Genomic DNA, 27499 nt, shown 5'->3' on the forward strand with positions numbered 1-27499 from the left:
TTTGGTAGAGTGAACCAGGGCAGGACTTACTCAGTTAATGGTAGGGCATTGGGGAGAGTTACAGAATGAAGAGATCTAGGGGTACAGGTTCATAGCTCCTTGAAAGTGGAGTCACAGGTGGACAGAGTGGTGAAAAAGGCATTCGGCATGCTTGGTTTCATTAGTCAGAACATTGAATACAGGAGTTGGGATGTCTTGTTGAAGTTGTACAAGATATTGGTAAGTCCACACTTGGAATACTGTGTACAGTTCTGGTCACCCGATTATAGAAAGGATATTATTAAACTAGAAAGAGTTCAGAAGAGATTTACTAGGATTCTACCGGGACTTGATGGTTTGAGTTATAAGGAGAGGCTTGATAGACTGGGACATTTTTCTCTGGAGCATGGAAGGCTGAGGGGTGATCTTATAGAGGCCTACAAAATAATGAGGGGCATAGATCAGCTAGAAAGTCAATATCTTTTCCCAAAGATAGGGGAGTCTAAAACTAGAGGGCAGAGGTTTAAGGTGAGAGGAGATACAAAAGTGCCCACAGGGGCAACGTATTCACACAGAGGGTGATGAGTGTCTGGAACAAGCTGCCAGAGGTAGTAGTAGAGATGGGTACAATTTTGTCTTTTAGAAAACGTTTAGACAGTTACATGGGTAAGATGGGTATAGAAGGATATGGGCCAAATGCGGGCAATTGGGACTAGCTCCGAAGTTTGAAAAAAAAGGGCGGTATGGACAAGTTGGGCCGAAGGGTCTATTTCCAGGTTGTAAACCTTTATGACTCTATGATGTCTGGGATTTCAGAAGCTTCTGCACATGAGGGCATCCAGGAGTGATGGAAGCAACTTACGCGAGGGCACACAACTTTGTCCATTTTGACCGTGATTAGGTAAACCAGGGTGCAGGAGTGATGGGCTTTACGCAGATGACCAGTTTTTTACAGGTGCAGGGTGCCGTCACCTACACTCAGATCTCCAGGGCATCAAACTCTGAACTATGTGAACTGGAAAGGCTTCCACTCACTGAATGTTCAGCTGGATTGCGATCAGACCAAACGCATCCTGCCGATGTGTGCCCGATTCCCAGGAAGTGTGCACAACTCCTACATTCTGGGCTGCTCTTGGATCCCCGATATGTTTCCAGATACAGGATTGTCTCCTTGGGATCAAAGGCTGCCCACTGAAGAGCTGACTGATGACACCTGTGTGGAGACCGCATAGTACAGCTGAGACCCCAATGAGGCTCACGCTGCAACTCGCACTTTGGTGAAGCAGATCATAGCGATGCTGAAGATAAGGTTCCGGTGCCTGGTCTGGTCTGGTAGAGCCTTGCAGTTCAATCCGTAGTAGGTGTTACGCATTGTGGTCACCTGCTGCACTCTGCACAACCTGGTGCTGCAACAGGGGAGGAACTGCCTGAGGAGGAGGTGGAGGAGCGACAAGTTTCCTCTAATGAGAAAGACATTGAAGGGGATGAGTCTGAGGACGTCCTCAAGGGAGTCAATGACAGCCATGAGGCAATAGCAATGTCCAGACGAGGCAAGCGAGTTTAGGACGGGCCATTGCCACTAGATTCATGGAGAGTGATGAGGACATCCCAATTCTTCTATGAGCATTGCTCTCCCATCTGACTGATGGCAGCACATATCCTCTTTGATAAGGATCCTGTCATGAGAATGCAGTGATTGCTCATAGCCCCTTTATTCCAGGAAGATAATGATGACTTGCAGTGGGACAGGTCCTCACAAGAGCTTCTGTGAACGTCTGATTCCTGTCTGGCTGACGGCAGCTTGCTTGCTCTCAATGATTAAGGTCATATCATGGTGGCACAGTGGGGAAAGCTTTACCTCTCCTGATCCAATGGCATACTTCATGAGCTGCCCCCTTGAGGAACACAACTCATCAAAGCAGGCAGCAATAGAAAGAATGCAATTAGTGGTAGTTTATTTACAGAGGTAAACATTATGTACAAGTGCTTATCACCTGTGCCCATGCTTCTTTAGCTTTCCAACCCTGCCACTATATCTTGGTGCATTCCAAACATTCAGAATGGAGGATGAGGAAGCCAGCCATTTGCCACGACTGTTGTCTGTGATGACCTTGGCAAGTGTCCTCTGCAGGGCTGAGACATGAGGGGCCACGGGCTACTTTCGGTGTCCTCTGTGTGGCGGTGCCACCCTCCTTGGCCTGTGGAGTACACCAGTAAATCCTCCTCCCTACAGGTGTCCAAGGGCCCCAATTTTTCCATCTCGAGATGGAAGGGCAGCTGGGATCAGGTCAAGGAACCCTACTGTCCTCTGATGTTGGCATTCATGAATACCAGCAAGTGCATGTCCTACTACAGTGCTGCCACCCTAGCTGCTTTGACATTGGTGAATTGAAATGACCTCAGACATAAGGCGGACGGACTCCTCCATGTCGTCTTTCAATCCGAAGAGTGTATCAAACATCCCTTACTGATTTTCCTTTTCTTACCTTTTGGGCTTCAGCAAGGGAGGCATGACTGAATCCAGAGGCTCGTCATCTGACTGGCACTGACCTCCAGCAATCCTCTCAATGCTGGTACAATGGGGCATCCTTGCCTCTGTCTGCTGTGGATCAGACAGTGTGATATGCTCACTGAAGCTACTCAAACTTTTGTGCATTTAATATTTTTTGGTTTCATTTCTGAAATGTGAATTGCTATCCCCTCACATTGTTGATCATGAGTCAAAATGATAGAGTATCAGCCATCTGTACCTAGGGACTAGCTGGAGCTGAATAATTCTCTTACCTGCTTTCGTACCATTCAATTGGCATAACACTTAAATTGCGCATTGGATCCCGGGTATCTGGGTAGCGTTGTGCCATTGTTCTAAAATTACAGAAATAACAAATATTCTTATTTTGAATAAAAAATGTACAATTTCACATAATATAGCAATTAATGATTTAGTAATTAATTGAATAAACTGTAGAAATGTTTAATAAATTGTTATAGAGACAATACAGAAATGATCTGTTATCTGATGGGGCTAAGTAAAATGGTACAATTGTCATTTTCAAAACGAATTGCAACGGAGTACTGTTCGTTCTGGACTCAAATTAAAATTAACACAATAGTAATCAAAAATGTAGAAAAGTGTTGGTCACAATGTTCACATTGATATTAAAATGTGAGCAACTAAATAAATTAATATTCCCAAATTTAAAAGAAGCCAATAAGGTAGTGCATTTATTTCTTTCCTTTATAATGAACTCCAGAAGTTTATTCACCATCGAGTAAGCACTTATTTTTATTATTTTTTCATGGGATGTGGGAGTTGTTGGCTAGGTCAGCATCTATTGCCTTATCAGTCATTATTTTTGAACAGAGCCTTCTAGCCTTTTAACACTAATCCATGTTACTAAAGGTATCTGATAAATGTGTTATTTCCTTAGATATCAGTTTCCCAAACACCTTAGTATTCTGATTGGTAAACAATATAGTAAATGACTTCTAAACCTTTACTTTATTCCAAAACAGTTTCCTTTTCAATTATTTCTCTTTAGTAATAGCTCTCTCACATCTCTTCAGTGCCTTCTGTAAAAACTTTGTCTATTTGATGATCAGGTGTAGGCATCACTTGTTAGACCAGCATTTACTGACTGCCCCTAATTGACCTTCAGAAGGTAGTAGTGAGTTAGTTTCTTGAACTGCTGCAAACAATGTGGTATAGGTATACCTCTGGGATTTCAGAAGCCTCTGCACACAGGGGCATCCAGGAGGTGGTGGAAGCAATCTATGTGGGGGCACACAGCTTTGTCCATTTTGATCGTGATTAGGTAAGCCTGGGTGCAGGAGTGATGGGCGCTACGCATATAACTAGTTTTTTACAGGTGCAGGGTGCCGTCACCTGCACTCAGATCTCCAGGGCATCAAACTCTGAACTATGTGAACCACAAAGGCTTTCACTCACTGAATGTTCAGCTGGATTGCGACCAGACTAAACGCATCCTGCGGATGTGCCCGATTCCCAGGAAGTGTGCACAACTCCTACATTCTGGGCTGCTCTTGGATTCCCGATATGTTTCCAGATACAGGGTTGTCTCCTTGGGAACAAAGGCTGCTCACTGAAGAGCTGGCTGATGACACCTGTGTGGAGACCGCATAGTACAGCTGAGACCACAATGAGGCTCACGCTGCAACTCGCACTTTGGTGGAGCAGATCATAGCGATGCTGAAGATAAGGTTCCGTTGCCTGGTCTGGTAGAGCCTTGCAGTACAATCTGCAGTATGTGTTATGCATTGTGGTCACCTGCTGCACTCTGCACAACCTGGAGCTGCAACAGGGGAGGAACTGCCTGAGGAGGAGGTGGAGGAGCAACAAGTTTCCTCTAATGAGAAAGACATTGATTGGGATAAGTCTGAGGAGGTCCTCAAGGGAGTCAATGTCAGCCATGAGGCAATAACAATGTCCAGACAAGGCAAGCGAGTTTAGGACGGGCCATTGCCACTAGATTCATGGAGGGTGATGAGGACGTCCTAATTCTTCTATGACATTGATCTCCCATCTGACTGATGGCAACACACATCCTCTTTGATAAGGATCCTGTCATGAGAATGCAGTGGTTGCTCATAGTCCCTTTATTCCAGGAAGATAATGATGACTTGCAGTGGGGACAGATCCTCACAAGAGCTTCTGTGAATGCTTGATTCCTGTCTGGCTGACGGCAGCGCGCTTGCTCTTAATGACTAAGATCATATCATGGTGACACAATGGGAAAGCTTTACCTCTCCTGATCTGACGGCATACTTCGTGAGCTGCCCCCTTGAGGAACATAACTTGTGGATGGAGAAAGAAGGGCTGCAACAATGATTTAACAACAATAATGGCAATAGTGGCTTTAAAATGGCTATTCTGACTGACAGCTAAGCATGCTGGGAATTTGGTCAACTGAGAGATTAAAAACAGAAGCAGATTGTAACGAGACTCTGGTCTGGGAACTGCGATCTGAAGCTTCCTGTGTTGGCTCAGATAAGGGAAGCTGTTTACATAACCGAGACAATGTGACTCTGAATTTTATGGCTCCTATGTATGGTACTTGAAAATTAAACTAAGCATCATGGTGTTGATCAAAAATAATTTCACTGGATGTTCGAGCCATGTGATCGGTTTCTGGTTACACAGTTGGCTGGATGGCACAGAATCTTCTGGAAGCGAGTAAAGAATTGTGGATAAAAAGACATGCGAGTCCTTTGTTTAGCAGCAAAAAACGCGAAGAGCCCAACCATCGCAACAAGAACTTGTACCCTGAAGGATGCTTCAGAGAGAACAAGAAGATAGATTCTACATCAAGGATATTTCTTGGCCAAGGTTTTGCTAAACTCAGTAGTATCTATTTTCAGTTAAATAGTCAAAGTTGTTCAGTTAAAGTGCAGTTTAAGAGTTAAAGATCAGTTGAAAGTTGATGTTCAGTTAGAGTTAATGTTCAGTAAATAGTTAATGAGTTGCAACTGTTTATGTTTGAGTTGATGCTTGAAGTGTTAAATAAAGAAATAATTGAATTACTGTCCTTGTTTGTCTCTTTAAACTGGAATGCTTGGAAGGTGTTTAAATAAAGCTGTATAACAAACTCATCAAAGCAAGGAATCGCAGAAAGGATGCAATGTTTATTTGTAGAGGTAAACATAATATATAAGTGTTTATCACCTGTGCCCATGCTTCCTTAGCTTTCTAACCCTGCCAGTACGTGTTGGTGCATCCCAAACATCCAGAACGGAGGATGAGGAAGCCTGCTGTCTGCCACTCCTGTGATGGCCTTGGCAAGTGTCCTCTGCAGGGCTGAGACACGAAGGGCCCCGGCATGTTTTAGGGGTCTTCCGTGTGGCAGTGCCACCCTCCTTGGCCTGTGGAGTGCACCAATAACTCTTCCTCCCTACAGGTGCCCAAGGGCCCCTATCTTTCACCTTGAGATGGAGGGGCAGCTGGAATCAGGTCAAGGAGCCCTACTGTCCTCTGACGTTGGCATTCATGGATACCAGCATGTCCTACAGCAGTGCTGCCACCCGAACTGCTTTAACATTGGTGCATTGAAATCACGATGTGGAGATGCCAACGTTGGACTCGGGTAAACACAGTAAGAAGTCTCACAACACCAGGTTAAAGTCCAACAGGTTTATTTGGCAGCAAAAGCCACTAGCTTTCGGAGCGCTGCCCCTTCATCAGGTGAGTGGGAGCTCTGTTCACAAACAGGGCATATAAAGACACAAACTCAATTTACAAAATAATGGTTGGAATGCGAGTCTTTACAGGTAATCAAGTCTTAAAGGTACAGACAATGTGAGTAAATCACCTCGGACATAAGGCGGACGGACTCCTCCATGCTGCCTTTCAATCCGAAGAGTGTATCATACATCCCTTACTGATTTCCCTTTTCTCACCTTTTGGGCTGCAGCAACTGAGGCATGACTGAATCCAGAGGCTCGTCATCTGACTGGGACTGGCCTCCAGCAATCCTCTAAATGCTGGTACAAGGGGGCATCCTTGCCTCTGTCTGCTGTGGATCAGACAGTGTGATGTGCTCACTGAAGCTGCTCTAAAATTAACTCCCATCGAGTAGTGTGAGCCCGCGCGTGCAGAAGTTGTGGGTGTGCGCTGTGATGGATCTTCAATGTTGGGGTCTGTGAGCTCCTCTTTTGCATTGCTGTTGGAGCTGGAGTCAAAGACCTAGCTGGTGGACTCTCTGGGCTGCTTCCCAGATATGCCTGCAACAGAAAGGAGAGGTCATTGGTGCATAGCAGGGGTTTTTAGAAACAGGAGACATGACTCACAGCATTGCTGTCTGATGGATTTTGCAGTGTTGGATTCCCACTTGATTTATCGCTACTGACCTAATCATCAGCGCAATGTCAATGTCCTCCCGGCCAACTGGATGGCTCTGTCCTCAAAGTTCGAGGGCCTTCAGTTCTGGCATCCCTCCATCCTTCTGGGATCTCTCCCTCGTGTTGTGAGCCAACTTTTCCTGCTTTGAGACAGATGGAGAGAGTGTAAGCAGGATGTTTTTTATCCATTCATGGGACATGCTGGCTGGCCAGCATTTATTACCCATCCCTAGTTGCGCTAAGGTAGTTGAGAGTCAACCACATTGCTGTGGCTCTGGAGTCACATGTAGGCCACCAGGTAAGGATGGCAGATTTCCTTCCCTAAAGGACATTAGTGAACCAAATGGTTTTTCTGACAATCAACACTGGTTTCATGGTCATCAGTAAATTTTTATTTCCAGATTTTTTTTATTGAATTCAAATTCCACCATCTGCCTTGGCAGGATTCAAACCCAGGTCCCCAGAACATTAGTTAAGTTTCTGGATTAATAGTCTAGCGATAATAACACTCGGCCATCGCCTCCCCTGTGTTCCAGGGTACCAGGGCAGATGATAAAGATGCCTGGCATGTGTGGATGGTGAGTGGGACCAGCGAGTTGATGAGGACATGACCTACAGGGGAGAAGAAGATGCGTGTGGGAGAGTGAATGATGGTGTCTCCTGAGCTGGCGTCTCATGAAATCCCTGTGGATGTGTGATGTGCTGAGTGTGAATTGAAAGTGATGAGAAGAGTTATTTACCCGAGCAGAACAGAACATTTATCTTCTTCCTGCACTGCATGGTGGTCCTCTCCTGCAGGGCATTGGTACTGACCACCATCTCCCATGCTGGCTTTGTCACCTTGCTGGCTGGCTTTCATCCTGTGTGTGGATAGCGTACATCACAACTGGCCTAAACAGCATCAGGGAGTCTCCAGTGAGGCATCCGAAAACTTGGAGGCAAATTTCCTGGCAGCCATCATTTCCCGGCAACCTGCGAAGTGTAGCTGGTGTGCACTGTGGTGGCCTTTAAATGTAGTGTCCCGATGATGAAGAGCTGAGGTGATGGTGGAATAGGCGACTCAGAGGCCATCCTGCCAGTGATTCGGTGTGGAACCCGTGCATGGAAGTTTCTGGCCTGAAGTGCCACACTATTACTGTATGAAAAGCCACCAATGCCATAGGTGGATTCAGTGCCGCTTTCCCCCATCCTGACATCAACCTTTGACGATATTAGACAAAATCCCTGTCCACGTCATTTGGATTATCATGACCATATCAACACCTCTTCTTGTGTTATCCTCCATTTAAGTATAAAATGTTTGCTTTCTCTCAATCACCTTTTTCAAAAGATATATCAAACCTTTTAAAACGTGTCAATGGATCTTGTGAAGAATATGTTTTTTAATTTAATTTGTTGTTTTTGATGCACGTCCTAACTAAACCAGAAACAAAGTGTAAAGGGAAACAGAACAGGCAAACATAGAAAAGAAACTTACTCTTTCAGTTTTCTCAGGATACAAAAACAAGCTGAGGTTTAGAAACCAGAACATTTTAAAAATATATAAAAGGACACATTCTCCTGACATTAGATGGATGTTTCCTTCATGTTTTCCATTTTGCTGCATGATGAAATCTACTTTAATCTTTATATAATTTCTAGCTATGGCCTGGATTCAAATGTTTAATGCACCCATTGACTATGTATAATGGGTAATTATAATTTTACAGATGGTGGCGGAGATTTAGAAAGTTTGCTTTAGAATGCTGGAACATTTACTGCACAGTAGAAAGCCATTCAGCCCATTGAGGCCTGTGCTGGTCCAGAAAGAACTATGGAGTCTAAGCGCACTTGTCAGCTCTTAATATGTAGCCATTTATTTTATGGCACTTCAATCCCTCAGGGATCAGCGCTGGGTCCATTTTTATTTGTCATTTATATTAATGATTTGGATGAGAATTTAGGAGACATGGTTAGTAAGTTTGTAAATGACACCAGGATGGCATAGTGGACAGTGAAGAAGCTTATCTCGGATTGCAAAGGAATCTTGATCAACTGAGCCAGTGGGCTGATGAATGGCGGATGAGGTTTAATTTAGATAAATGCGAGGTGATGCATTTTGGTAGATTGAACCAGGGCAGGATTTACTCAGTTAATGGTAGGGCATTGGGGGGAGTTACAGAACAAAGAGACCTAGGGGTACATGTTCATTGCTCGTTGAAAGGGGAGTCACAGGTGGACAGGGTGGTGAAGAAGGCATTCGGCATGCTTGGTTTCATTGGTCAGAACATTGAATACAGGAGTTGGACGTCTTGTTGAAATTGTATAAGATATTGGTAAGACTACACTTGGAATACTGTGTACAGTTCTGGTCACCCAATTAGAGAAAGAATATTATTAAACTAAAAAGAATGCAGAAAGGATTTACTAGGATGCTACCGGGACTTGATGGTTTGAGTTATAAGGACAGGCTGGATAGACTGGGACTTTTTTCCCTTGAGCCTGGGAGACTTAGGGGTGATCTTTTAAAGATCTATAAAATAATGAGGGGCATAGATAAGGTAGATAGTCAACATCTTTTCCTAAAGGTAGGGGAGTCTAAAACTAGAGGAAATAGGTTTAAGGTGAGAGGGGAGAGATACAAAAGGTTCCAGAGGGGCAATATTTTTCACACAGAGAGTGTAGAGCGTCTGGAACAAGCTGCCCGATTTAGTAGTAGAGGCGGGTACAATTTTGTCTTTTAGACAGTTACATAGGTAAGATTGGTATAGAGGGAAATGGGATTAGCTTAATGGTAAAAACTGGGCGGCATGGACCGAAGGGCCTGTTTCCATGTTGTAAACCTCTATGACTCTATAATGAACACTAGCAGCATAGGCCATTTGGCCCCTCGAGCCTGTTCTTTCATTGCATAATATCATGGCTTACCTTTTACCTCAACTCCACTTTCTCACACTAACTGCATGTCCCTTAATTCCTTTAGTATCCAGAAGTCTATTAACCTCTGTCTTGAATAAGATCAACAACTGAACAGTTATAGTTCTCAGTAACTGGGGGCAGCTGAAACAGTATACAATCTCTTACGTGAATGGATCAGCGACAGCTGGCTTGGTCAAAATAGCTGTTGGTGTCATGGTATTATCGAAGTGCGAAATTCTGAAATGACAGAAATAATGAAAATAGTTTTCAGTTATAAAAAATGAATAAAAATTTGACATAATGGGCTGAATTTTCTGGACCCTGCAGGGACAAATTAGGAGGTAAGAGGGCTGGCAAAATGGAGGGGAAGTGTCAGGAAGGAGGCCTGATCTTTCCTCTTTGCAATGCCACTTTGCCATTGGCGGGATAGCTGGTGGTTTGGAAGTTGCTGGGCAACCAATTCAACTACTTCAGTGGCCAATTAAAGGCCACTTTCCACTTCCACGGGCATTTTGCCTGCACTGGGAGGGTCCATCGCAACATGGGGATGCTGCTAGATGAAGCCCGGCAGCCTTGCAGCAATTGTGACCTCCCAACATCCTCTTTACCACTGAGGTCAACAAGCCTCAGCACTTGGTGCCACTGCTGATCTGCCATTCCAGACTGGGCCCTGAAACGGTTCTTAATTAGATGGTGGCAGTGCTGGCAGCTTGTTAACTAGTCTTTGCAAACAATGTGTCACCTCAGGTTCCACTCTGGCCAAAGTCTCACCTCCCATTTTCAGTCAGGACTTCCACGTCACCAGCAAAATTCAGTCCAATACAAATAATTGAGTAAAATGTGAAAATGGTTTAACTAACAAAATGTCATACATGAAAACACAAAAATCACATTTATATAATGACCGAAGTAATGTTATAATTATCATTTTCAAATGAATTGCAAATGAGTACTCTTCAATATGTGTACAGCCCGAGTAAATATTGATGAATTACAATTATGCAAAAATACTGATAATTAAATGGATAAGTATTTGAATTGAAAAAAGGATGGAAAGATGCCGAAGAGTATTGGTCTGGAATGTTCTGGAAAGCAGCTTTGAAGTGAGACCAATCCAGATTCCAGAACTTGGCCAGTCAAATTTAAATTAGGGAGTAAAAATTGAGGTAAATTTATGTAAGTGTCTATGGCACATTATGGAAATAAACTAGCAGGACAAGTCATGAATGTGGCAGTCCTCTCAAGACAGAGCTCCCAAGGTTGTTAGCACATATCAGGGAGAGGCGGCTTCGTGGTTCGGCTCCGTTGACAGGATGTAAGGACTTTCTGTCTGGTGAGGTCTCTAAAGCCAAATGTCCGGCAGGATTCCCAAAGCTCTGCTTCAAGGATAACATGAAGGACCTAAACATCAATTATTACACTTAGGAGTCATGACAACAGAGGAAAATAGCAATATCATTGGGGACCAGCATGCACCATCATGAAGACTAGTCATACTGCAACTTAGCAACTGGTGCCAAGGTCAGTAAGAGCTCTCCACAGCATCACATGGCAACTTCATGTGAGGTACTTGTGGCAAAATCTACCTCTCAAGGTTTGACCTCTGCAACTACCAGCGTAGGGTGTACTATATGAACACAGTCCATCAGAAATGGATTGTATCTGTCATCTTCCATAGATGGGAGGATGCCAACAATATCAACAATATAGTACATATTGACAAAAAAACATTTGTTCCATGGCTAGGCCTGAATCCTCTTGCAGCATCGCCTACAAGTACCTCTTCAAGTCCACACCTGACAGATGTATATAACAGTTTCTTCATTACTATAGGGTCACAATCCTGGAATTGCCATGCCATTGTAGAAGCGTTATCTCAAGAACTGTGATGGCTCAACAAAAAGCAACTAGCATTGGACAATAATACTGCCTTGCCAATGCCACCGAGAACCCAAGGACACATTTATCTTAACTAATGGTAATTGCCATTGCTGGCAAACTATGCATGAACCCCAAACTTCAAGAACAAAGTTTTTGGTTCTCTGTCAACATATTTCTGAAGATGAGGTTTGCAAATAATATGAAACTTCTATGAAAAAAAAACCTGGGCAGCTAAAGACTGGCACTAAGAGGATAATCTTGCAACAAATGAAGCTTAGGATAGGATGTGAGAACAACAAAGAGGCCCAAAGAGGAAGGCAAAAGAGGAGGGGGAATTGCAGTACTGGTTAGGGAACATATTACAGCTGGACAGAGGGAGGACATCTTGGAAGAATCATGTAACAAGACATTGTGGGTAGAGCTGAGAAACAGGAAGGGAGCAGTCACTATGATGGGGGTGTACTACAGGCCTCCCAACAGCCCACAGGAAGTTGAAAAATGGATATGTAAGCAGATTCTGGACAGATGTAGAAATAATAGGGTTGTTGTAGTGGGAGACTTTAATTTTCCTCATATTGACTGGAAATCCCTTAGGGCCAGGGGTCCGGATGGTGAGGAATTTGTTAAGTTTGTCCAGGAAGGTTTTTTGGAACAATATGTTGATAGTCCGACGAGAGAGAGGGCTATACTGGACCTGGTACGAGGGATTGAGCCCAGCCAGGTCATCAAAGCTGCAGTGGGGGAACATGCAGTGAACAGTGACCACAATTCCCTAAGTTTTCGGACACTAATGGAAAAGGACAGGTGCTGTCCTAGGGTTAAGGTGCTAAATTGGGGGAAGGCTAACTACAACCGGATTGGCAGGATTTGGAGGCTGTTGTTTGGGAGAGACTGTTTGAGGGTAAATCCACATCTGGCATGTGGGAATCTTTTAAGGAACAGTTGATTGGAGTGCAGAACAGGCAAGTTACTGTGAAAAAGGAGGACAGGAAAGGCAGAATTCTGGAATCGTGGATGAACAGGAGATTGCGAGTCTAATCAAAAAGAAAAAGGATGCATACATAAGGGCTAGGCAACTAAAAACAGATGAAGCATTTGAAGAATACAGGGAAAGTAGAAAAGAACTCAAACAGGGAGTTAGGAATGCAAAAGGGGGTCATGAAATGTCCTTGGCAGGCAGGATTAAGAAGAATCCCAACGCATTTTGCACATATATTAGGAACAAGAATGTAACTAGAGAAAGAGTTGGTCCACTCAAAGACAAAGGAGAGAACCAAAGGAAGTGGAGGAGATCCTTAGTGAGTACTTTGCATCAGTATTCACAAAGGAGAGGGGCATGTTGATTGATGGTGTCTCAAAGGGGTACGTAAACCCTCTATACAGCAGGTCATCATCACGAGGGAGGAAGGGTTAGGTGTATTAAAAAACATTAAGGTAGACAAATCCCCAGGGTCAGATGGCACCTATCCCAGATTACTGAGGAAAACAAGAGAGGAAATTGCTGGGCCTTTAACAAAAATCTTTGCTTTCTTGTTGGCCACAGGTGAGATCCCAGAGGATTGGAGGATAGCCAATGTTGTCCTGTTATTTAAGAAGGGTAGCAAGGATAACCCGAGTAAGTATAGGCCAGTGAGCTTGACGTCAGCGAGAGTGAAATGGTTGGAGAAGATTCTTAGAAATAGGATCTATACATATTTGGAACTGAATGGTCTTATTACTGACAGACAGCATGGTTTTGTACGAGGAAGGTCATGTCTCACTAATTTGATTGAGTTTTTTGATGAGGTGACAAAAATGATTGACGAGGGAAGGGCCATGGATGTTATCTACACGGACTTTAGTAAAGCATTTGACAAGGTTCCTTATGGTAGGTTGGCACAAAAGGTTAAATCACACCGGATCAAGGGTGAACGAGCTAGATGGATTCAGAACTGGCTTGGCCATAGAAGACAGAGGGTAATGTTGGAAGGGTGTTTTTCTGAATGGAGGTCTATACTTAGTGGTGTTCTGCAGGGATCAGTACTGGGACCTCTGTTGTTTGTAATATATATAAATGACTTGGAAGAAAACGTAACTGGTCTGATTAGCAAGTTTGCGGATGATACTGAGATTGCTGGAGTTGTGGATAGTGATGAAGATTGTCAGAGAATACAGCAGGATATAGATAGGCTGGAAAACTGGGCGGAGAAATGGCAGATGGAATTTAATCTGGACAAATATGAGATGATGCATTTTGGTAGATCCTATTCAGGTGGGAGCTATAAGATAAATGGCAGAACCATCGGGAGCATAGACACACAGAGAGATCTGGGGGTACAGGTCCATAGATCCTTAGAAAAGTGGCAGCACAGATGCAAAAGGTGGTGAAGAAAGCATATGGCATGCTTGTCTTCATCGGCTGGGGCATTGAGTATAAATGTTGGCAAATTAAGTTAGCTATATAAAATGTTGGTTTGGTCACATTTGGAATACTGTGTCCAATTCTGGTCACCACACTACCAGAAGGACGTGGAGGTTTTGGAGGGAGTACAGAAAAGCTTTACCAGGATGTTGCCTGGTATGGAGGGTATTAGCTATGAGGAGAGATTGAACAAACTGGGATTGTTCTCCCTGGAAAGATGGAGGTTGAGGGGCGACCTGATAGGAGTTTATAGAATTAGGAGGGGCATAGATAAGGTGAATGTTTGGAAGCTTTTTCCCAAGGCAGAAATGACAAATATAAGGCAGCACAAGTTCAAGCTAAGGGGGAAAAGGTTCAGTAAATGTGCGGGGGAAGTTTTTTACACAGAGGGTGGTGGGGGCCTGGAATGCACTGAAAAGTGAGGTGGTTGAGGCAGACACGTTAGCGACATTTAAGACTTATCTGGATAGACACATGAACAGGCGGGGAATAGAGTGATACAGGCGGTTAGTCTGGATAAGACAATGTGATCGGTGCAAGCTTGGAGGTCCAAAGGGTCCATTCCTGTGCTGTACTGTTCTTTGTTCTAACAAGGGAAGCCGTCACATGGAAGCACCATCACCTGCAAATTCCCTACCAAGTCATATACTATCCTAATCAAATCTTGAACCTCCCTTCCTAACAGTACAGTGGGTGCCGCTGGACCACATGGATCGCACGGCTGCAAGAAAGTGGCTAGCCACCAATTTCGTAAAGGCAATTACAGATGGGGTAATAAGGCTAAGCCACAATGGCATTAGAGCTGAGAAAATTTAAGAAATGTAATAAAATGAATGTTAAATTGATAAAATATTCAACATTGTCATGAAAATTCAGAAATAAAATCTCATGAGGAAAAACTGTGTGCAGCAGCCATGGGCCTGAAGCAATAGTGGGAGATGGAATTGTGAGCTGGGTTATTGTTCCAATGAGCCTGGAGGCTTGAGAAACTCTTGGTCTGTGGCAAAAATAAATCCAAAAGGCCAAAAGAACATTAGAAAAAATTGAGGGGAAGGAAACACACTCAGCTGAAAGGTCAGCACAAATGAAGCAACCAACTCAAGGTGAAGGCTAGAAAGTTAGAGCGGTGAACCTGTCGGTAAAATGGTTCTCCACTATACAACAGGAAAATGGTGCAGAATGACCCCATGGGTTGAATCCCTTTATTTGCTGTGGTGCTTCAGTACTTTTCTTTTCTTTTAATAGTCCATGAAGGTCCTGTCTCCTCGCCTTATCTCACACTTGCACAATGATGCCCTTCAAGCTAAATATAAAATGAACTGTCTCTCTCTTCAATAAAGACAGCTGCAAATGGTCCTTTGTGGGTTATGTAACCTCTAAATCACAGCAACCTATGTGCAGTTAGAGACTGCAAATGCACAGTATGGACCTTCTACATGGGAAAGACAACAAGCAGTAATTTTTATGCCTTCTGAATTCAAAGAACAAAGAAAATTATAGCACAGGAACAGACCCTTCTGACCTCCAAGCCTGCACCGACCATGGGCTGCCCGTCTGGAATAAAAACCCCTACCCTTCCGGGGACCATATCCCTCTATTCCCATCTTATTCATGTATTTGTCCAGACGCCCCTTAAAAGTCACTATTGTATGTTTCCATTCCCTCCTGTGGCAGCGAGTTCCAGGCACCCGCCACCCTCTCTATAAAAACTTGCCTTTTACATCTTCTTTAAACCTTGCCCCTCGCACCTTAAACCTATGCCCCCTAGTAATTGACTCTTCCACCCTGGGAAAAAGCTTCTGACGATCCACTCTGTCCATGCCTCTCATAATCATGTAGACTTCTATCAGGTCGCCCCTCAACCTCTGTCGTTCTAGTCAGAACAAACCAAGTTTCTCCAACCTCTCCTCATAGCTAATGCCTTCCATTCCAGGCAACATCCTGGTAAATCTTTTCTGTGCCCTCTCCAAAGCCTCCACATCCTTCTGATAGTGCAGTGACCAGAATTGAACACTATATTCCAAGTGCAGCCTAACCAATGTTCTATAAAGCTGTAATATGACTTACCAATTTTTAAACTCAATGCCCTGGCCGATGAAGGCAAGCATGCCGTATGCCACCTTGACTATCTTCTCCGCCTGCATTGCTACTTTCAGTGACCTGTGTACCTGTATACCCAGATCCCTCTGCCTATCAATACTCTGAAGGGTTCGCCATTAACTGTATATTTCTCATCTGCATTAGACCTTCCAAAATGCATTACCTCACATTTATCCAGATTAAACTCCATCTGCCATCTCTCCGCCCAAGTCTCCAACCAAACTATATCCTGCTGTGTCCTCCGAAGGTCCTCATCGCTATCTGCAATTCCACCAACTTTTGTGTCGTCCGCAAACTTACTAATCAAACCAGTTACATTTTCCTCCAAATCATTTATATATTACAAACAGCAAATGTCCCAGCACTGATCCCTGAGGAATGCCACTAGTAAGAAGTTTAACAACACCAGGTTAAAGTCCAACAGGTTTATTTGGTAGCAAAAGCCACACAAGCTTTCGAGGCTCTGAGCCCCTTCTTCAGGTGAGTGGGAATTCTGTTCACAAACAGAACTTATAAGACACAGACTCAATTTACATGAATAATGGTTGGAATGCGAATACTTACAACTAATCCAGTCTTTAAGAAACAAAACAATGGGAGTGGAGAGAGCATCAAGACAGGCTAAAAAGATGTGTATTGTCTCCAGACAAGACAGCCAGTGAAACTCTGCAGGTCCACGCAACTGTGGGAGTTACAAATAGTGTGACATAAATTCTGATTTATGTCATTTATATATTACAAACAGCAAATGTCCCAGCACTGATCCCTGAGGAATGCCACTAGTAAGAAGTTTAACAACACCAGGTTAAAGTCCAACAGGTTTATTTGGTAGCAAAAGCCACACAAGCTTTCGAGGCTCTGAGCCCCTTCTTCAGGTGAGTGGGAATTCTGTTCACAAACAGAACTTATAAGACACAGACTCAATTTACATGAATAATGGTTGGAATGCGAATACTTACAACTAATCCAGTCTTTAAGACTGGCTTCATCGGCCAGGGCATTGAGTTTAAAAATTGGTAAGTCATATTACAGCTTTATAGAACATTGGTTAGGCTGCACTTGGAATATAGTGTTCAATTCTGGTCACTGCACTATCAGAAGGATGTGGAGGCTTTGGAGAGGGCACAGAAAAGATGCCACTAGTCACAGCCCTCCATTCAGAAACGCACCCTTCCACTGCTACTTTCTGTCTTCTATGACCAAGCCAGTTCTGTACTCATCTTGCCAACTTACCTCTGATCCCGTCCGACTTCACCTTCTGTACCAATCTGCCATGAGGGATCTTGTCAAAGGCCTTACTGAAGTCCATGTAGACAACATCCACTGCCCTACCCTCATCAATCATCTTCGCCACTGCCTTGAAAAACTCAATCAAGTTAGTGAGACATGACCTTCCCTTCACAAAACCATGTTGCCTCTCACTAATACGTCCATTTATTTCCGAGTGGAAGTAAATCCTGTCTCAAAGAATCCTCCCCAATACTTTCCCTACCACTGATGTAAGGCTCACCGGTCTGTAATTACCTGGATTATCCTTGCTATCCTTCTTAAATAAAAGAACAACATTGGCTATTCTCCAATCTTCTGGGACCTCCCTTGTAGTCATGATGTGGAGATGCCGGCGTTGGACTGGGGTAAACACAGTAAGAAGTTTAACACCAGCAGGTTAAAGTCCAACAGGTTTATTTGGTAGCAAAAGCCACACAAGCTTTCGGAGCTCCAAGCCGAAAGCTTGTGTGGCTTTTGCTACCAAATAAACCTGTTGGACTTTAACCTGCTGGTGTTAAACTTCTTACTGTGTTTACCTCCCTTGTAGCCAGTGAGGATAAAAAGATTTCTCTCAAGGCCTCAGCAATTTCCTCCCTTGCTTCTTTCAGTATTCTGGAGTATATCCCATCAGGTCCTGGGGACTTGTCTACCTTAATGTTTTTCAAGCCCCCCAATACCTCCTCCTTTTTGATCTCAACATGATCCAAACTATCCCCACACCTTTCCCAGACTCATCATCCACCAAGTCCTTCTCTTTGGTGAATACGGATGCAAAGTACTCATTTCAATACCTCGCTCATTTCCTCTGGCTCCACGCATAGATTCCCTCACTTGTCCTTGAGTGGGCCAACCCTCTCCCTGGCTATCTCTTGCTTTTTATGTATGTATAAAAAGCCTTGGGATTTTTCTTAATCCTGCTGGCCAATGACTTTTTGTGACCCCTTTTAGCCCTCCCTGACTCCTTGCTTAAGTTTCTTTCTACTTTCCTTGTATTCCACACTTGTTTCATGTGTTCCGAGCCTCCTAGCCTTGACAAATGCTTTCTTATTCTTTTTGACTAGGCTCACAATATCTCCCGTTATCCAAGGTTCCAGAAACTTGCCATACTTATCCTTCATTCTTTCATGAACTTGCCGGTCCTAAATTCTTATTACCTTACATCTGAATGCCTCCCATATGCCAGATGTTGATTTGTCCTCAATCATCTGCCCCCAATCTACATTCTTGAGTTCCTGCCTAATATTGTTGGAATTAGCCTTCCTCCAATTTAGCACCTTCACCTGAGGACTACACTTATCTTTATCTTTAAAGCTTACTGAATTGTGATTATTGTTCCCGAATTGCTCCCCTACTTATACGTCGACCACCCAGGCCAGGCCCATTCCCCAGTACCTGGTGCAGTATGGCCCATTCCCTAGTTGGACTGCTGTTTCAAGAAGCCCTCCTGGAAGCTCCTTAAAAACTCTGCCCCATCCACGCCCCTAGCAATAAGTGAGTCCCAGTCAATATAGGGGAAGTTAAAATCACCCACTACAACAACCCTGTTACTTTTACACCTTGCCAAAATCTGCCTACATATCTGTTCCTCTATTTCTCACTGGCTGTTGTGAGGCCTATAGTAAACCCACAACATTGTGACTACATCCTTCCTATTCCTGAGCTCTACCCATGTTGCCTCGCTGTATGAGCCTTCCGAGGTGTCCGCTCGCAGTATAGCTGTGATATTCTCCTTAACCAGTAGTGCAACTCCCCTGCCCCTTTTACATCCCCCTCTATCCTGCCTGAAACATCTGTATCCTGGAATGTTAAGCTGCCAATCCTGTCCTTCCCTTAACCAAGTCTCTGTAATGGTAACAACATCACAGTTCCAAGTACTAATCCAAGCTCTAAGTTCATCTGCCTTACCTGTTACACTTCTCTCATTGAAACAAATGCATTTCAGTCCACCAGATCCTCTTTGTTCAGTGTTTTAATGACTTTTCGGGATGAACTTGCATTTAGATCAGAAGTTTAACATTTTTCTAAATTGTGGATGAGTGAAATTTTGGGGCCATGAATCATGATTGGGTGTACTAAAACATTTGCACTGGTAAACAAATTTGCAATGAAGTAGTCATGAATGACAGGAGTTGGTTGTACCTAATAGTGATATAGCTCTTGGAGATGTACCTCCATCTTCTGGTAGAAGTGCAACATGACTCTACTATGTAGCTGCTCCTTGAATAATGGGAATATCTATCTAAGTGAAACTGTGTCTGTTATCTGTGCCTCAGTGGGTAGCACCATGACTTCTGAGTCAGATGGTTGTGGGTTCAAGTCCCAGTTCTATTGACTTGAGTAAAAAAAATGCAGTTTGACGATCTAGAGGAGCGCAGCATTGTCAGAGATGCCCTCTTTCAGATACAACATTAAAACAATTAGGCACTTCACAGCCTTCAGACTTAACTTTGAGTTCAACAACTTAGACTATGAATTCTCTCCTCCACCTTCACCCCATTTCCATCTTTTTTTTTCATTTCTTCCACTAATTCACTGTTCCATTCCATCGTCTTTTTAAATCTCGCTTTCCAACCTTTTTCCATTACCACTGTCTCCCCTCCCCCCAGCCCAGCCCACTCCAAGAGGGCCATCTGTTATCTGTTCCAGGTTATCCTTTGACATACTGCTTCCCATTGTTCTTCCATGAACACATTCTGATCTGTGGAGTTTGCCACTTTCAGCATTCTTCATAGCCATTCCCTTTGTTCTTTTATCCACTTCGATACTATAGGCCCCCAAATAGTCAGCAGGAAATTGAGGAGCAAATATGTAAGGAGATTACAGATAGCTCCAAGAAAAATAGGATGGTAATAGTAGGGGACTTTAACTTTCCCAACATTGACTGGGACAGCCATAGTATTAGAGGGTTGGATGAAGATAAATTTGTTGAGTGTATTCAGGAGGAATTTCTCATTTAGTATGCGGATGGCCCGACTAGAGAGGGGGCAAAATTTGACCTCCTCTTGAGAAATAAGGAAGAGCAGTAACAGAAGTGTCAGTGAGGGATCACTTTGGGATCAGTGACCATAATTCCATTAGTTTTAAGATAGCTATGGAGAATGTTAGGTCTGGCCCAAAAGTTAAGATTGTCAATTGGGACAAGGCCAATTTTGATGATATTAGACAGGAACTTTCAAAGGTTGATGGGGGGAGTCTGTGGAATGGCAAAGGGATATCTAGTAAGTGGGAGGCTTTCAAAAGTGTGTTAACCAGGGTTCAGGGTAAGCACAGTCCTTTTACAGTGAAGTGCAAGGCTGGTAGAAGCAGGGAACCCTGGATGACTCAGGATATTGAAGCCCTGGTCAAGAAGAAGAATGAGGCACATGACATGCATAGGCAGCTGGGATCAAGTGGATCCTTTGAAGAGTATAGAGGGTGTAGGAGTAGAGTTAAGAGATAAATCAGGAGGGTAAAAAGGGAACACAAGATTGCTTTGGCAGATAAGGCAAAGGAGAATCCAAAGAGCTTCTGCAAATACATAAAGGGCAAAAGAGTCACTCGGAGAGAGTAGGGCCTCTTAAGGATCAACAAGGTGTGGTAAACCACTGATAGTTTATTGCCTGTGTGTGTGTGTGACATGCCTGGACATGCCCCTGCCGGCCCTGCCTGGAACTCCTCCCCGCCTGGTCCAGATATAAAGGTGACTGCTCCCCACCCCCGCCTCAGTCTCTGGACCAGTTCATCGACATGGGTGTGCTCCAAGTCTTTTGCTAATAAAAGCCTATTTGTTCTTGCATACAAACTAGTCTTTGCTTGATTGATAGTGCATCAATTTTATTCGCAAAAGTTTTGGGATGGAGCAGATACTAAAACCCGATAGACTTGAATTGGATCCTCAAGCTGTAGGAGCCTCTAACAGCTTCGATCACTGGCTGCGCTGTTTCAAAACTTTCCTCACCGCCTCCACCTCTGTCGTCCGGACCGAAACCGACAAGCTACACGTGCTCCACGCCCGGGTAAGGGATCAAGTATTCTCGATGATTAGAGACGCTGAAACTTACAAGGGTGCAATCGAACTTTTAAAAGGTCAGTACAACAAACAATCTAATGAAATCTACGCCAGACATCTTCTGGCTACTCGCAGACAACAGCCAGGAGAATCGGGCGATCAATTCCTGCGTGCGTTGCGAGCACTTGGCCGGGCCTGCAACTGCAAGGCCATAACAGCCGCCCAAAACACTGAGGACTTAATCAAAGATGCCTATGTCACGGGTATCAGATCAAACTATATCCGACAATGACTGCTGGAACAGGGTGGGCTGGACCTACAAAAGACTGTGGCGTTTGCCGACTCGTTAGAGGTGGTCTTCCATAATCTCGAGGCCTACACCCCCGACCACGGGGGCGCATCGAGGACACCGCGGTCGCCGCCACCTCTGTACCCGGGAGGGCCGCAGGCCTACGCCACGCCATGTCCCACCAATGACCCAACCACTGCGGCAGTCTCAGGAGGCCCGAAGTGCTACTTCTGCGCTTGGGGAAGCACCCCCGACAACGCTGCCAGACGAAGGATGCGATCTGCTCCAGGTGTGGAAAGAAGGGCCATTACATGAAGGTATGCAGGGCGAAATCGACCTCCAAGCCCAGTAGCGCCGCGTGCGACGTGCGGGGGCTGCCATCTTGGACGCCATCAGCCGTGTGTGAGCCGTGCGGGCCGCCATCTTGGACGCCATCAGCCGCGTGTGCGCCGTGCGGACCGCGATCTTGGACGCCCTCAGCTGTGTGTGAGCCGTGCGGGCCGCCATGTTGGACGCCCTCAGCTGTGTGTGAGCCGTGCGGACCGCCATCTTGGACGCCGTCAGCCACGTCGCAAAATCCAATGGTGGCTTCGGTTACGCTGGACCAATCCAGGCCTCATCAACTCGCCAGGTCCATGATGGACATCGAGGTAAACGGTCGCACTACAAACTGTTTATTTGACTGTGGGAGTACAGAGAGCTTTATTCACCCTAACACAGTGAGTCGCTACGCCCTTTCAGTACTGCCAGTGAAGCAAACGATATCCATGGCTTCAAAGTCCCACTCGGTGGATGTCCTCGGGTACTGCGTGGCCTGACTGTACGGGGCACAGTGTACAAAAATTTCAGGCTCCTCGTGCTGCCACAACTCTGCGGTACCGAACTCCTGGGGCTAGATTTCCTGTGTCACCTTAAGAGCGTCACCATGGAGTAGAATGGGCCTTTTCCCCCGCTCTCCGTTTGCAATCAGCAGTTCTTAGATCGCCCACCGCGCACCACCTGCAGCCTCTCGATCCTTAAAGTCGCCCCTCCCTCACTGTTTGAAAATCTCACGCCCGACTGCAAGCCCATCGCCACCAAGAGCAGATGGTACAGTGCTGGAGACAGGGCTTTTATCAGGTCTGAAGTACAACGGCTCCGAGGGGAGGGGATCTTTGAGGACAGTACCAGCCCCTGGAGAGCCCAAGTAGTAATTGTTAAGACTGGGGAGAAACATCGCATGGTCATTGACTACAGTCAGACCATTAACCGGTACACGCAGCTGGACACGTACCCCCTTCCCCGGATATCTGACATGGTTAATCAGATTGCGCAATATCGGGTGTTCTCCACCATCGACTTAAAATCTGCATACAACCAGCTCCCTATCCGCCCGGAAGACCGCCAATATACTACCTTGGAGGCAGATGGCCGCCTCTATCACTTCCTTAGGGTCCCCTTCGGCGTCACCAACGGGGTCTCAGTTTTCCAGCGTGAGATAGACCGAATGGTGGACCAGAACGGGCTGCGGGCCACCTTCCTGTACCTGGATAACGTCACCATCTGCGGCCATGATCAGCAGGACCACGACGCCAATCTCCACAAATTCCTCCACACCGTCACACTCCTAAATCTGACCTATAATGAGGAGAAGTGCGTATTCCGCACACCCCGCCTCGCAATCCTTGATTGTGTTGTGGAAAACGGGGTCATCGGTCCCGATCCCGACGGCATGCGTCCCCTCCTGGAACTCCCCCTCCCCACCAGCCTCAAAGCACTGAGGAGATGCCTGGGCTTCTTCTCGTATTACGCCCAGTGGGTCCTCAATTATGCGCAAAAAGCCCGTCCGCTCATCAAATCCACCTCTTTTCCCCTGACGGCAGAGGCCCGCCTGGCCTTCGACCACATCAAAGCAGACATCGCGAAGGCCACGATGCACGCTCTAGACGAATCCATCCCGTTCCAGGTGGAGAGCGGTGCACCTGACTTTGCCCTAGCCGCCACCCTTAACCAGGTGGGCAGACTCGTGGCCTTCTTCTCACGAACTCTCCAAGGCCCTGAAATTCGACACTCCTCCGTCGAAAAGGAGGCCCAAGCCATAGTGGAAGCTGTACGGCACTGGCGCCACTACTTAGCTGGTAAACGATTCACCCTACTCACGGACCAACGGTCAGTTGCATTCATGTTTAATAACACGCAGCGGGGCAAGATCAAAAATGATAAAATATTGAGGTGGAGAATCGAGGGACTACAGATGACTCGAGCGACTACGGCCTGGCGCCTGAACCAACACCGTGGCCACTGGAACCGACACCACAACCGGCACTACGGCGGTCGCAGCGGCAGATCAAGCCCCCAGAGAGACTAAATTTGCAATTCTGTAAATATCGTTCCACCCACTTCACCCCCGCCGGACTCTTTTTTAAAAGCAGGGGGTGAATGTGGTAAACCACTGATAGCTTATTGCCTTGTGTGTGTGTGTGAGACATGCCTGGACATGCCCCTGCCGGCCCTGCCTGGGACTCCTCCCCCCCTGGTCCAGGTATAAAGGTGACTGCTCCCCACCCCCTGCCTCAGTCTCTGGACTCGGCGTGGGTGTGCTCCAAGTCTTTTGCTAATAAAAGCCTATTTGTTCTTGCATACAAACTAGTCTTTGCTTGATTGATAGTGCATCACAAGGTCATCTATGTGCAGATCCACAAGAGATGGGTGAGATCCTAAATGAATATTTCTCATTGGTATTGTTGTGGGGGAATTAAAGTGATGGACACAAAATGGTTGCCTGGCACACAAAATGGTTACCTGGGAAGGGACATTAACAGGCACTGGCTTTTAGCACAGACAGTTACTAAAAAGTTAAAACATGCAGGATCCGAAATGCTACAGGAAGCTGGTCAGAGCTTGAGGCACTTTAGATAAGGGCAGGCCCAGAACAATGAGTCTGATAATAAGGTCAGTCACAGATGGGGACATAAGTACATAAATGCAACAAGATCAGCCACTGAATGTATCGATCGAAACCAGTCCTTGATAGAGGACAAAACTGCATAAATGTATCCATTCTATGAACAATGGTATGTTAACTGTCCATGTCCTTACATGTCTGCTTGTAACGATGTGTCAACTATCGATGTACTCAACTTCTAACAATGTGTTAAGGCTAATGTCCGTTCTGCCTATTGTCTAAAAGGTATAAAAATGATCAACTACGATTGTGTAGTTGAGAAGGTAGCTGCCAAGTACTGCAGAGTACCAGTGCTTTCTCCCGAAGCTTCGTATCCGAAATAAAACTGTATTGTTGAAACCTCCAAGTCTGACCCCGAAGTGGTAAAATTCCCACAACAGTATTTACTGTTGAGAAAGACATGGGTGTTAGGGAACTTGGGGAAATAAATAGTGACGTGTTGAGGAGTGTACATATTACAGAGAAGGAGGTGCTGGAAGTCTTAAAGCGCACCAAGGTAGATAAATCCCCGGGACCTGATGAAATGTATCCCAGGACCTTGTGGGATGCGAGGGAGGAAATTGCGGGATCCCTAGCAGAGATATTTGAATCATTGACAGCCACAAGTGAGGTGCCTGAAGATTAGAGGGTGGCAAATGTTGTGCCTTTGTTTAAAAGGGGCTGCAGGGAAAAGCCTGGGAACTACAGGCTGGTGAGCCTAACATCTGTAGTAGAGAAGTTGTTAGAACGTATTCTGAAAGACAGGATCTACAGACATTTAGAGAGACAAGGACTGATTAGGGACAGACAGCATGGCTTTGCGAATGGAAAACCATGTCTCACAAATTTGATTGAGTTGTCTGAAGGGGTAACCAAGAAGGTAGATGAGGGCAGTGCAGTTGATGTTGTCTACATAGACTTTAGCAAGGCCCTTGAAAAGGTACCACATGGTAGGTTGTTACATCAGGTAAAATCTCATGGGATCCAGGGTGAGGTAGTCAAATGGATACAAGATTGGCTTGATGACAGAATAAGACGTTTAACAACACCAGGTTAAAGTCCAACAGGTTTATTTGGTAGCAAAAGCCACACAAACTTTCGGAGCCGTAAGCCCCTTCTTCAGGTGAGTCGGAATTCTGTTCACAAACAGGGCATATAAAGACACAAACTCAATTTACATGAATAATGGTTGGAATGCGAATACTTACAGCGAATCAAGTCTTTAAGATACAAACAATGTGAGTGGAGAGAGCATCAAGACAGGCTAAAGAGATGTGTATTGTCTCCAGACAGGACAGCCAGTGAGACTCTGCAGATCCAGGCAAGCTGTGGGGATTACAAATAGTGTGACATGAACCCAATATCCCGGTTGAGGCCGTCCTCATGTGTGCGGAACTTGGCGATCAGTTTCTGCTCAGCGACTCTGCGCCGTCGTGTGTCGTGAAGGCCGCCTTGGAGAACGCTTACCCGAATATCAGAGGCTGAATGCCCGTGACCGCTGAAGTGCTCCCCAACAGGAAGAGAACAGTCTTTGCCTGGTGATTGTCGAGCGGTGTTCATTCATCCGTTGTCGCAGCGTCTGCAAGGTTTCCCCAATGTACCATGCCTCGGGACATCCTTTCCTGCAGCGTATCAGGTAGACAACATTGGCCGAGTTGCAAGAATATGTACCGTGTACCTGGTGGATGGTGTTCTCACATGAGAAGATGGCATCCGTGTCGATGAGCCGGCACGTCTTGCAGAGGTTGCTGTGGCAGGGTTGTGTGGTGTCGTGGTCACTGTTCTCCTGAAGGCTGGGTAGTTTGCTGTGGACAATGGTCTGTTTGAGGTTGTGCGGTTGTTTGAAGGCAAGAAGTGGGGGTGTGGGGATGGGCTTGGTGAGATGTTCATCTTCATCAATGACATGTTGAAGGCTCCGGAGGAGATGCCGTAGCTTCTCCGCTCCGGGGAAGTACTGGACGACGAAGGGTACTCTGTCCACCGTGTCCCGTGTTTGTCTTCTGAGGAGGTCGGTGCACTTTTTCGCTGTGGCGCATCAGAACTATCGATCGATGAGTCGAGCGCCATATCCTGTTCTTACAGACAGTTACCCGCAGATCCGACCAAAGAATACACCCGTCAACTCAACACTCTGATCAAGACCTTTGATCCGGACCTTCAGAGCACCCTCCGTGCACTCATCCCACATACTCCCCGCGTTGGAGATCTCTACTGCCTCCCGAAGATACACAAGGCAAACACACCCGGCCATCCCATTGTATCGGGCAATGGGACCCTGTGCGAGAACCTCTCCGGCTATGTCGAGGGCATCCTGAAACCCATTGTACAAAGAACCCCCAGCTTTTGTCACGACATGACGGACTTCCTGCAGAAACTCGGCACACATGGAGCAGTTGAACCAGGAGCGCTCCTCGTCACAATGGATGTCTTGGCACTCTACACCAGCATCCCCCACAACGATGGCATTGCTGCAACAGCCTCAGTGCTCAGCGCCGACAACTGCCAGTTTCCAGATGCAATTTTACAACTCATCCGCTTCATCCTGGACCACAATATCTTCACCTTCAACAACCAGTTCTTCATCCAGACACACGGAACAGCCATGGGGACAAAATTCGCACCTCAATATGCCAACATCTTCATGCACAGGTTCGAACAAGACCTCTTCACCGCACAGAACCTTCAACCGACGCTATACACTAGATACATCGATGACATTTTCTTCCTTTGGACTCATGGTGAACAATCACTGAAACAACTATATGATGACATCAACAAGTTCCATCCCACCATCAGACTCACCATGGACTACTCTCTGGAATCGGATGCATTTTTGGACACACGCATCTCCATTAAGGACGGTCACCTCAGCACCTCACTATACCGCAAGCCCACGGATAGCCTCATGATGCTCCA

General features: G+C 45.5%; 1 protein-coding gene across 2 annotated transcripts in view; it reads right to left on the reverse strand.

Moving 5' to 3' along the window:
- The window catches only part of LOC144506648 (E3 ubiquitin/ISG15 ligase TRIM25-like), an 86727-nt gene that overhangs the window by 21698 nt on the left and 37530 nt on the right, over nucleotides 1-27499 (reverse strand). Inside the window, exons 5-6 of one of the 2 annotated variants that reach the window (XM_078233041.1) lie at nucleotides 9898-9969; nucleotides 2764-2844 (exon numbers count right to left, since the gene is read on the reverse strand). In XM_078233041.1, coding sequence (XP_078089167.1) covers nucleotides 2764-2844; nucleotides 9898-9969 — 153 coding nt within the window. The remainder of the gene's footprint in view (nucleotides 1-2763; nucleotides 2845-9897; nucleotides 9970-27499) is intronic. The other variant, XM_078233042.1, reaches the window with a different exon arrangement.

Source organism: Mustelus asterias, chromosome 17, assembly GCF_964213995.1.
Source record: "Mustelus asterias chromosome 17, sMusAst1.hap1.1, whole genome shotgun sequence".
Classification (NCBI taxonomy): domain Eukaryota; kingdom Metazoa; phylum Chordata; class Chondrichthyes; order Carcharhiniformes; family Triakidae; genus Mustelus; species Mustelus asterias.